Raw genomic sequence first — 12,351 nt, 5'->3', positions numbered from 1 at the left:
TTTTTATTAAGTATGATACAGACTCCATTTCAGAAGGTCCTTTTTGATCGATACCCAAGGGTACATTAATTACTAACAGAACCAGTAACACCAGATTGTTTTTAAAAGGCTCTCTAGGTATTTTTGTACTAAACCTTTTTTTTATTACTAGGCTTTTGTTTGGTGAACACTGTGGTTTTTATTGCTTTATAAATCCATAAGCAATCAAGAAAAGATTTGAGTTTTGGCTAATGTTTTTATTTTCACATTGGCCATCTACAGTTCATTAGCATTTTACGTTCAGCTGCTGCCTGGAAGTCCAAATGGAAGAAAAAAAAAAAAAAAAAGGCAAGTTTAGGTGATACTTAGATAAAGGCAACTGTACAACTTGGACGGATAGATCTACTCACTTGAAAGTGGCTTTTAGAGCCTTTTGTCTTTCTCTGATGCTGCAAACCTGTGTCTGGTCTTTTCCAAAAATAATACATCTCTTTTGCTCACCTCCGTGCCATGGCTTCCTGTAAAGTATTTCTTCATTTACAAAATGAACAACGTAAGTGGTGCACATTATTTTGCTGTGTCCTCAGAACGCTGATGTCTTTACTGCCTCTGCTTGAGCCTCAAGGTGAGTTGTACTTTCCAGAGGAAGACATTGCAAAAGCTTTTGTAGACTGTCATGAAGGATAGGGAAGAGGGCCTCAGAGCTATTTCCATTTTGACTTGTAAAGCATGGAAATTCTGTCCTGTTTGTTTCTCCTCAGTGGTAGCTTTTAGTCCTTTACTAAAACGATAGTGTATGTTGATTGTCATTGGAAAGAAACCAGTGTGTGTAGGGGGCAACAGCTTTTTCATAGCCAAGTGCTGCTACAAATCAAACTGGGATCAGGAGCATCGCTCGGCAGTGCTGAGAAGCTTGTGGGGCAAAGGCAGCGCCACTTCCTTCCCAGGCAATGCCCGTATGGAAGGAAAGTCACCGGGGCCGAGGCTGTGCTAGCTTTCCAGGCTGGGTAGAGTGAGAAATCCTGTGCTTTTGTCTCATGTTCCTCAAGTTATCTCTGACCTGCTCGCTTCCTGCCCATCTGGAAGCACAGGCCTCTGGCTTGCAAAGTGTCTTGGGAAAAAAGAGGAGGAGGTGGGAGCACACTGCTAGGGAAGCATCCGATCCCCTTTGTCTCCCAAGTACCTGCGGACATGGGAATATATCTGTGCTTAAAGGCTGCTCCCTGGGGGGCCCCACTTTGGCAGCACACCCGTAGGGAGCACATGCGCTGAAGCCGGAGAGTGTCTCAAATGAAATGCTGTTTGAGTCACCGTGCAGGTCTTAATAATCCATGAGCCTTAATATGGCCGTAAGGCTATAAATTCAGGGATTTTGACCTCAGAGTCTTTGCGCGTGTTTAAAAATAGCTCACCCATCCTCATTTTATCACTTCATATACTCTGACACAATTTTGGAACCTGACTCCATTCCATCCAGCACAGGGGAATGCTATAATTAAGAATCAGTTTTGAAAGGCTGTTCTCTCCTCGCTTAAGGCAGAATAAGGCTGTATGTATTTTGCAGGAGATTATAAACAATTCATCAGCTAAAATTAGCAGTAAAAAGGGAGCCCCAGTTCTTTCCTGTGCTGTGGTTAGTACCACAAAGACTTAGTGTTTTTAAATCATGACAGAGCTCTCGAAAAACCTTGAAAGCGTATTGTGTGTGTGTCACTTTGGCTCCGTTTGGAATAGTCTCACCTCTAAGCCAGAAGGCCATGGGTTCGAGTTCTTTGCCCGCCCTTGGATTTAGCTATCTCACAGTAATTTTATTACAGAAAACATTTTAAAATAGAACCATGGGGGGAGAAGAGTGAAACTTTGTGTCTGTTCAGTCATGGGGGTGACACGATAAACCACTGCTCGGACTGCCCATCTCTGCTCAGCAGGCATTAACCCTCTGGACAGAGAGGGGAGAGCCCTAGTGTTGCGGCAGCTTCTTTTCCTCTTGACCAAAGAAGTTCTAATCCATACGTGTGAGTGTGAGCGACTGCTCCGTGTCTGAAGGAAGTCTGCTTTTTCATCGCGCTGCCACAGGGACAGGGTTCCTTGTGTGTGTGGTGCAGTGCAAGAGCAAAAAAATCGGAGAAGTCAGATGGTTTTACCACACCTCTTGCTGCTCATCACTGTGCTACAGGTCACTTCAAAGTTGATTTACAGAAATAGACCGCTGAAGCGCTAGGTTAGGGTTGTTTGTAGCACTAATAAAGCCAGGTGATCTCAGTTGCCCAGATCAGCTCCGTCCTGTGTCTGCTTGGACCCTGGGGCAGGGTGCTGTCTCTGATGCCCTGAAACTTCCCCACATAGAGGAGATCATACTGATTTAAGGTTTAAACTTTGCAGCTTATTGTTGTTGCATTTTGCCAACAAGAATATGGCCTTATGAAGTGTTTGTTGTATTAACTTACCAGAATCTCACTGGCTCTTAAATACAATTTGATTTTATTTTAGGAAGGAAGAAAAAAAATCTTTCACTTTCTACTAGTTTTGTAGAATACTCAGAAAGGTTTGGGTGTATTTATACAAAATGGAAGCCAAGCCAGAAAGCAGTATCTAATTTAATTTGGCCTACAGTTATATGTTGCTCACAACTCCGTTCTTCCCTTGAAAATAATTTTACCCAGTAATTTTCAATTTCTCTTCCTGTCGTACGAAACCCAAATGCTCCTTTGTGGGTGAATTTCTTTTGTCGAGCAATATTTGTTACACTTCAGTAAAATTCTCTGTGTTTTCAGATTCCTCTCCTGTTCCGCTGTGAGGCAGTTCTGCCACAGGAATGCTGCAGCTCAGATTTTCACTTTCAAAGTTAAAGGACTTCTTAAATGGGGAGTTTACGTGGTGGGGATCGGTGGTGCCCTGTTGGGATAACAGCTCCTGCCAGAACTTGTAGGACCATTGTCACTTTGCCTGACAGAGCGCTTATGGAAAACCCATTCCTAGGACCGAGTTATCAAGTTAAATCTTTTGAGTAGAACTTTGGCCAAGATACCTCTGGCTAGCATCTGACTAACGTCTGGGAAAGGTAGATTTATCTGCATAAGATTCAGGTTTTCTGGTTCTTCTTGTGTGTTCACTTGCTCGAGTAGATTAAATACGTACCTGTTCTTGTGTTTTTTTTTTTTTTTCAGATAACCAATTAGTGTGGGTTCTACAGAGACTGTAAAACTTGGGGTGAGAAACAGGGGATAATCCATCTTGTCATGGCAGGAATGTTGACCCATTTAGTCACATCTGGGATTCGGGTAGGGTGGTCTGTGCAAAGCCTGTGTTGGTAATAGTCTGTCAAAACTAGGGGTAATGGCTGGGCTAGCCAGCTAGCCTGGGAGGGAGGTGTCCACTTGACAGATTTCCCTACTAAGATGTGGTCTATTCTGGAAGAAAAAGATTGAGAATCCTTCCCATAGAGTCTGGCTTAGTAATATTGACTGAATGCAAGGCGAAGGGGAAAGGAAATGGTGCAGCTCTGGAGCACAGTGATCCAACTGTGTGAAATCAGTGTGGGTGCTATTAAAATGCCATCTTCCTCTCCCTTCCCCTTTCCTTCCTCCATCCCTCCCCCTCCGCTGTCAGCCTGGCTGAGGAAAAGTCAAATAACGTACGACTGTGTTCCTTGGCATCACAACTGCAATTTCCCTTTAGGGGCTTCAAACTTGAGAATGAGAGGTTTTAAATCTTGCTGATTCGTGCTATTCCAGCAAGCATGTGTGTGAGGAGAAAGAACAATACCGGTTCAAAACAGAAATTGCAAGAGAGAAATCATTGCTGCTAACTCAGGTGTCGCAGAATCCAGTGGAAAAATCAGACGCTGAGAAAAGTAGGAAATGGCTTTGTTTAGAGCTGGGAAGGTTAATGAGAATGAATGAGAAAGTGCTCTCTGTGTATTCAGCCCCCAAGGATTTGAGCAAAGTTAGAGGAATTTATTTACTGATTATCCAGACTATACAACTGGCATTAAGATTAAGTGAGGAATTTTGGAACATGCTGACATTTCTTATTTGCATCATTTACTATGGAGATCATTTGTCGGTACTGCACCGAGTTTGTGGTGAAGCAGGGCTTAGTCTGGCCCAGCAGAGACAGCTCTGGTACTTCTCATGACTCGGGGGACATGGGGGTGAAAACAGTTCCACATCCTCTTTTGCCTCTCAGAGAGGAAACACCAATATTGTCTAGGTGCTTATCAGTGGGGAGTTTCAGAGTATTTTCCTAGACATCATCAATTATGGAAAAAAGTGCAGTTCTAGGTGACACATTGCATTAGATCAGCTAAAAATGAAAGACAAGGCTGTAATTTATAGAGCCCCTGCATTGGATACTGTACAGAGCTCCTCCACTGTGAGGCCTCCCCCAAGTCCTCCTCTCTCAGGGCGCAAGGAGTAGGTATTCTGCCCTTCTCTGTATTCAGATTCATTTAAACCAGCCTGGAAAGCTGGAAGAAATGAAGGAGGACTATAGAATAGGAACTCAGTACAAGATCTAGGAACACAATTGTGATTTTTATTTTTTTTTTCTCTCTTCTACCTCTAAAATGACCACATTTGTGAAAAGCACACAGCTCTTCTATACACATAGGCACAAGAAGTCGTAAGCTGTTTCAAATGCGTAATTTTGGGCAAAATATTTTTCAAGATTTGCCCTCACCAATGTACCATCCACGCACTGCATGCTTAATGTGCTTTTTTCTAACCCCATGAGGTAAGACAGTTCCTTGTCCCTAGTGGAATCCTCCAGCCAAAGCTGATGCACTGTTGCTGGAACAAGGAGAGCTTTGTTAGTCACCCTCTGTTGCATGGATACCACTAAGCAGAAGTCCTCAGTATCAATCATTTCTGCCAATGTTTTGGACAACAGTCTTTTAAGAAAGGTTTTGAAAAGGAGGAAAAAAAAGAAGATGAATGGCAAGGTGTTATTTCAGTCTTCACGAGGACTCTTACTACTTCTCTGATCAGCACTGTAAGTGCCATCTTCTCTGGTAGAAGCTGCAAGACTTCTATTTGTTTCCGTTTTTGGCGGAGCTGTGTACCACCGCCAATATCTTTATTCCCCATGTCTGGCTGATGCCTGCACCCACTGATTACCTTCTCCCACAGCAAGCATCTCTTGATTCTGCTCTCTTTACATATAATGTCCGCTGCTGCTTTAGGCTATTGTCTTCGGGGTTTGTTTCATGTACCTTGTTACAAAAGCACAGTTACATCTTCCAAGCTGATCATCACACCTGGAGTCTTTGTCATCATGATTTGAATTCCTGGGTAACTCACCACTATTTGAGACTCCACGAGATCCACTGACCTTCTTCTGCACTAAAATGATGGCAAATGCTACGTCAATTATATCTCCCATCTATATATTTTTTTTCTAATGTGCTCCTATAAATATGAGGCACTTCATATGTTGTTATGACAAGGAAATTCTTTGACTGAAAAGTTTGCAAATTCCAAAGTAGTATTTGTTTTATAAACAAAGGTGCTGTTTTCCTTATGCCAGCCTCTTTCTGCTTTTGCTTGTCCAGCAGCCTGTTCTGAAAGGCATGAGGCAGCTGTTGGCCCTGAATCAAAACTTGCAGTGCAGGGAGGGTTATGTAAAAGTTCTTTGTGTTAGAGATGTACATGGCAGCAAATGGTGAAATTGGAGCACAGATTCTTTGAGGGGAGATTGCTATTCGTAGCGTTCTAGCGTTTTATTTTTTATTTAATTGATTTTTGTAAAAAACAAATCGTAAAGTAGAAGATATTGCTGTTGGTTTTTTTTATATTGTCAGAAACACTCTTTCTTGTTGTAGCGTTGCCAGCTCGTAATTTCATGCTGCTTTGTACCCAGTATCACCCAATGGATGGAAGGGCTGTGAGAGGTTGTCTAGCTCTTTCCCCTGCCTCAAAGCAGGATTTCTCCTCCTCTGTTTCCTCCAATTGCTCTTGAAATGCACTGCAAATTTCTGATATTGTAATAACCAGACTTGGATATATAATTCTTGTACTGATTTCATAATAGTAAGTCATTGTTGACTAATATTCTGTTTATATTCCACTGCAGATGCATATTCCCTTTATATATTCCCTTTCTGCGGAAGAGCTACTTAAGTGGCCATTCTCATGCTGTGTGTTTATAACTGATTTATTCCTAAGTCAAATATTTTCTACTCATGATGGGTTTCATTTAGATTTTAAACTGTTTCTCCAGATCATGGTGAATTCTGGTCCTGTCATCTAACATATTCACATTCCCTCTAGTTTCTTCTCACCTGTAAGTGTAATAAGCACAGGCTATAACCCACCATCCTGAGCATTAAAGCATTAATAGCTACATTAACTAACATGTCTCATATGAAGTTCCCTTTATAAAGTTTTCCAGTTTGACAGCAAGCCACTGACAGCTTTTCTATGGAAACGTGCATCCAAACCAGTAATTGCAAAGGGAGCACACTTCCTTTTATGAAAACATCATTTGAGATGGTGTCAAAAATGTCAGACTTTGCTGAAGTCTGAAATACGTGGCATCTGACTTTAGGTCCATAAGATCCAAATCTCTACTCTAAAAGGAAATAGGGCCGAGTTGACATGATTACTTGACATCCTCCTTGGTTGTTACTTGTCTCTTTTCCTTGAGTACTTTGTTTCAGAGTCTTACCAGGACTAGACCTGCCTTAATTCCCTGCCTCTTGTTTTTAAGGTCTAGAAGAACTTCCTTCAGCTGCACTAAGCTGAAAAATGGCTAAAGTTTACAAAAACTACCCTAAAGGCTTGCAAACTAGAAGACAAAAGTTACTCAGAATGTGTCGGAGTTCTGGTAAAATATCATTCCTTTCAGTCTCATAGTTTCACATCAGATTCTTGATTGAAGGAGGCAGGGAGAGAGCCTAGTGTAGATTTTGAACGTTTGGGAGCATTAAAGTTATGTAAATATCGGGGGACCAGTATGTGGATTCAGCAGAAGGTTTTACCTCATGGTCTGTGCTATACAGTGCCTGCAACCACTAAGAAGAATCCAAGTAGATGATCGTTTCAACTAATCCAGATAGTTAAACACGTCTGAATCAAATTGAGCTGGGCTGTGTCAATCTTCTGCATGGGTGTGAAGTGAAACAGACCAGGTGTAAGGGAAACCTGGATCGTACCCTGTGTGTAGAGCAGTGCGAGGCTGCAAATGAAAGCGTCGTTGCTGAAAGGGGCAGCCTGTGGGTGGCTCAGTAAAGGCAGCAGCGATTCACAGTCAGGAGATGCTGAAAGCATGTAGAGAGTGGCAGTCACCCTCTCTGAGGAAAAGGACAGCTTCCAAGCTACCCAGGAAATGTTCTTTTTTCTGCTGCTTGCTTTGTTGTACATACACAACAGCAGTGTATTGTCATTTACTTGTGGTTCCTTCCAGTAAGAAAACCTCCCTGCGTGAAGCTGTCATGTGGTTTCAGAAGTCCTTTGGCAAAAGACACACTGTGTACAGCTGAGGGCATATTAGCTAAATTACATATACAGCATCAGACTGCAACAAAGAGAAAATATCAAGAATCAGTTGAAAAGATTTAAGAGAAGGCAGGGGCCTTTGGGACAAATGCGACTTTATGAGTGGTGGTGCATTAAAGAAAAATCCTGCTTGGACGGGAGAAAATAAAGGCAGATTATGTGTTCAGCAGCTGTGAATTCAAACATAAATGTGAACTGGAGGGAATAACTCATTTTCAGGTTGTTGTTGTTATGAACTTGCATCTGTAAATGAAAGATATGAAAGTCATTTTTAAATGATTGGTTTCTCACAGCAGCCATGGATTTATTCTGTAGCACGCAGAGTATTGCTTTGCTGCTGCTTTGGCTTTTATTCTTTCGTCAGTCACCTTCCAGCCTGCTTCCCCTCAGTCATTTTTAATTGAATGCCTTGTTGATTATACTAAATTGGTTGATACACTGTTCTAATGAAAATGCTAGACAAATGCTCCTTCTTGGAACTGACATCAGGAATGTTATACAAGACATTCTTAAATATGCTGGCAGCTGCCCTGAATGTAATGAAATCATGGAAATTAGAAGTATTGCTCTCTGTGTGGCCAGCTCAGGACTGTTTTCAGTGTATTACCCTGCTTTACTGTGAATTTTGAAAGGAGTTACTTCTCTCGGATATTTCTTGAGACACTCTTCAACAGTCTTATAATTCTCCCCATCAGAAAAATTATCCTGTTGTTCTGAGGTACTATTCCTTTTTTTGGATTGCATGTAATTACTCGTGCCTTCTTCCCTTTGCACCACATTAAATCTTTCCTCTCGCACCAAGGAGTTTACAGTCTTCAGAAGACTGATAACTTTTCTGGTCAAAATGCATCTGTAGGCTGAAATCCTTTTCCCACTGCAGCTAGCAGTGAAGTTCCCACAAACTTAAGGGGTTTGAATTTCACATGCAGTTTTTAGTTATCTCTCGTGTGACACTTTAATTAATCCTCATATGTTTTTAGTACAGAAGGGTGATTGTAATACAGTAGCAATGCTGTGTACTTGATGTTTCACTAGGAGCTTTTCCTGCAAGGATCATAAGGCAGCTTGTGAAAGGTGAGACCTGCTGTGGAGCTGAAGGAAAAGAGATTATTTTCATTCTTTCAAGTACAGAGAACTTAGAAGGGAAGGACAGTCTCTTTACTCTCTGTGGCAATGTGTCCTACATGTAAATGAAAGCACCATCCTGGCTTCCACGTTGCCTTCTTCTGTATATTTTTTCACCAGTTTCTTATATCTAGCTTAGTGTATTTTCATCTGATATTCAGTTTCACATTCCACAGGCAAATCTCATTTTCTTTACCTGATTTTTAGCTCTCATTTATTCCACAGTTTCCTTGTTGTAGGCTTCAAAAAGCTCCTGAAGTGGCTGCAGTTGTGCTGGTTTGAATTAATAATATTCTGTTCCTGACAACAATTGTTAGCAGTATTAAGAGTCGGCTGAACAAAACCAGCCCAGGTTCATACGCTGGCACCTAGCGCTTTGCTATTGGGATTAGCAAGTTGTGGCTCAGGATGAGGAACACTGAAAAGGGGTGGTGGCTGCCCTGCCTCTTGTGAATAGAGGCACTGAAACCCGTTTCCAGGCTTCATCCTTTTCTGCTCAGCATGCTGATATCTCTTGGCCTCCATTCCAGCTTGTGCCAGCACGCTGTGCGATGTGTGCAAAACACTGATGTTAGTCAGAGACCTGAAAATGCCTTTTCAGAATGCAGAGTGGCATGTTCTGGGCCAAAGGGTGTCTGGAACTGGAGCTAGAGTCACTGTGATGCTGAAGCAGAAATACAGCCATTCTGAAAGAATGGAATGAAGATGGAATGGGGTGCATCCATCACTTCTATCTTGTTATGGTGCCCAGCATTAACGGGCAGCCTCATTCTCAAGTGCTGCTTTTGGCACAGAGAAAAGCCCAATGACTTTCATAGGCATACTGGAGTAACAGGGAAAGCTGCTAGAAGCAAACATCTCCATTGTGTGTGGTGCAATGCCAACACTTGCATCAAAGTGCTTGCTGGCATGAAAAGCCCTCAGTTGGGATGGCAGGTCAATAGGAACGCTACGGTCAGAAGCTTTTGTAATAAATTATTGTAAACTCCTGAAAGATTGATCTTTTTAATTTTTAGAGAAAATACTTTGACAGTATGAAGTCGGCTCTATTACAGTTTCAAATAAGACATGGACTCCTGATGTATTATCCGCTTTCTGTAAATATCACCTGTGAGCCTGTATATAAAAGGTTAAATGTTTGCAGACGTATTACTCTTTGCCTTTAAGATCAGAGACAAATTACTATTTTTACTTTACATTCTCTTGATGAGGATAATGATAAACATCTGTCACTTTGCCACTTAGCCAGCTAAGAATCTTACTGCAATCTATAATTTGAACAGAGAGAAAGAAAAAGAAAAAGAAAAAAAACAGCAGCAGCAGAAGTAGGAATACATGGACAAACTGTACTTTGTATACACAACAGAGCACTCCAAGCCCAGGTTCAGGGTAATTGGAGAAGGAAGGTTTTCTGCCCACAACTACTTGTCTAAAATCTGTGGATACAGGTAGATATACAATTTTCCATTTATTTCGTATTTCACAAGAAAAATTAAGGTAGTTTCATTTCAAACATGGAGACTGAGGAAAATATTCAATCTGTGTGAAGTAACACTTCAGCATATGATGTTTAATAAGAAAATGATTAAGTTTTATAGGGTAACGTGTCTACTGGCGTTACAAAATGAAAAGAGCACTTTCAGTGTCTTCCACAGTCCCAATATTTTTAGGAAACGCTGCTAGTTATTTTTAAAGTCCTTAGATTCACTTTTTTTTTTTCAGTAACTCACTTGTAAATATGAATAATCTGAATTGCTGAGGCTGTTTTATATATATACTGTTATATATAACTATGTATGTTATATAAGCTGTTATTTTGCAAATATTTTGTTTTCTTTTTAAATGGTATGTTGCAACTTATTTCTGAACAAAATTACAATTTGGCAAATGACAACTGTCACAATCTCATTTAGAGTGGACCAATTAAGCCATAGTTTTTAAGAAGGAAACACAATGTGATGTACTAGCTACTGCTGCCTGAGCATTAGGACATCAAGCTAGGCATTTCTTTGTGGCTCAGCAAGAGCTGCTTTTTGTGCAAGGAGAGGCCTCATTGGTGCCGTTTGCTGACCCAGCTCTAATGGGCTTTCGCTAACAGGTTGGCTACCAATTCCTACTGATCGAGGATTCTGTAAAGGACTAGTGATGTGCAAATTTTAGCTCAATGCCATGTTGTCAAAGGAGTTGTGCTGGTAGTGATATCTGGCTGGTATATAACTAGTTTTTATTAGCAGTTTATTAATTTTTGAAAGTAATTACTGTTTCCTCATGCTATCCCTAGAACAGGTTTAGATTTTAGTTCGTGCTAGCATGGCTTAAGTGCTCGCTGTCTTGGTTTTCAGGGAGAAGTATTATATGTCAGAGTTTGTGGAAAGGACATTGCCCTTTCGCTTTGCAGGTTGAAATTCCATTCTTTTGGCACCTTTGAGCCTCAGGAAGCAGTTTGATTTTTGCCAAAGGGATACTGTTCTTTTATTTTCAAGTTTTCTTGGGTTTGTACAGGCCAGACCAAAGCGAAGTGCATACCTTCTAGTTTCCAGTTAAAGTTCCTGGTATTTTCTTTAATTAGGTCACCTATTTACATACAAAGAAGTTTTTTTCTAACCACTGGAAAAGAGATCTCTAATATATAAACCAGCATATGTTATGAGCGTTGGAACCAATGATGTTTTTGCTGTTATCCTTCAAAAATCCTTTGTTTAGATAGGTGCTATTCACATTTAAAAGGTCTGAGGCTGAAATGCAGAATTTGTCACAACTGAGTCAGCTTTGGGTAACAAGGAAGTTTTTTCCCCATAGGAGGGTAAAATTCAATATCCAGGTTTACAGCACTGCTTTACTGCATGAGTCAGGTTGGCTGGATCTGGATGGTAAAAGATTTGACATTAAATATTGCAGCCAGTGATCTGAGATGACTTCTTGGGGTCTTCATCCGAAAACCTCCAGACATTCTTTGTACGAGTTGTGTTACTGGATTACTACAGTGTAAGTCCGTTCTTTTTCCCCAGTATATTTCCAGTTTGCTATGATCTGAAAGACTTGATTTTTCCTTTCTTCTTCCATGCAGACTGAAAATGATGAGAATGGCCAAGCGGACAATTTTTCAATGGACCCCCAATTGGAGAGACAGGTGGAGACAATTCGAAATCTGGTGGACTCCTACATGTCTATTATCAACAAATGTATCCGAGATTTGATACCGAAAACAATCATGCACCTTATGATCAATAATGTAAGTAACAGTGGTGGTTCTAAATTATTTTAACGTCTGTCAAATCTCTTGCACTTGTACAAACATACCTCTTGAACGGAGCAGCAACAACAGTACGAAGTGAAGAGAAGAACACGCTCCCATAAATGTCACGCTCCAAAACAAAATACTCCATTCTTCTTTAGTAGCACGAAGTCCTGCAGCCTTCTGAAAGTCTGGCACGGTGCTCTGAATGCTAATTCCAGCATGCTGAAGATTGAACTCATGTCTTAATCAGAATATGTTATTATTTAAAGGTAAATCAAGGATCCTTTTTTTTCTCCCTGTTTTTGATATAGCAGGAAAAAGGGGGTTGGGAACTCCATCTAGGCAGTCTGTGAGAGGAGTGGAGCACTGCTTCCTTGATTTTCAGTCTGTAGTCCTTTGTCATAGTTTCTTAAAGCAGTTCTTATTTTATTTGGGTTTCTTTGTTTTCTGAATACCATTTTCAAGGAATAAATCTAGAAGCCTCAGACACTGTTGTTTAGATAAGCAGATGTG

The 12,351-nt window shown here is 40.9% G+C and overlaps 1 protein-coding gene across 7 annotated transcripts in view; it reads left to right on the top strand.

The window, feature by feature from the left end:
• DNM3 (dynamin 3) overlaps positions 1-12,351 on the top strand; it is a 185,135-nt gene that overhangs the window by 137,713 nt on the left and 35,071 nt on the right. For all 7 annotated transcript variants that reach the window (XR_002441228.1, XR_002441227.1, XM_021405054.1 and 4 more), the window contains one exon: positions 11,668-11,832. Coding sequence is in view for 5 of the 7 variants with exons in the window: in XM_021405054.1 (XP_021260729.1) it covers positions 11,668-11,832 (165 nt within the window). In the remaining 2 variants the exon portion in view is untranslated. The remainder of the gene's footprint in view (positions 1-11,667; positions 11,833-12,351) is intronic.

The sequence above is a fragment of the Numida meleagris genome, chromosome 7 (genome assembly GCF_002078875.1).
Source record: "Numida meleagris isolate 19003 breed g44 Domestic line chromosome 7, NumMel1.0, whole genome shotgun sequence".
Classification (NCBI taxonomy): Eukaryota; Metazoa; Chordata; class Aves; order Galliformes; family Numididae; genus Numida; species Numida meleagris.
Note: the sequence above shows the minus strand (reverse complement) of the source record. Positions and strands in the feature narration are given on the sequence as shown.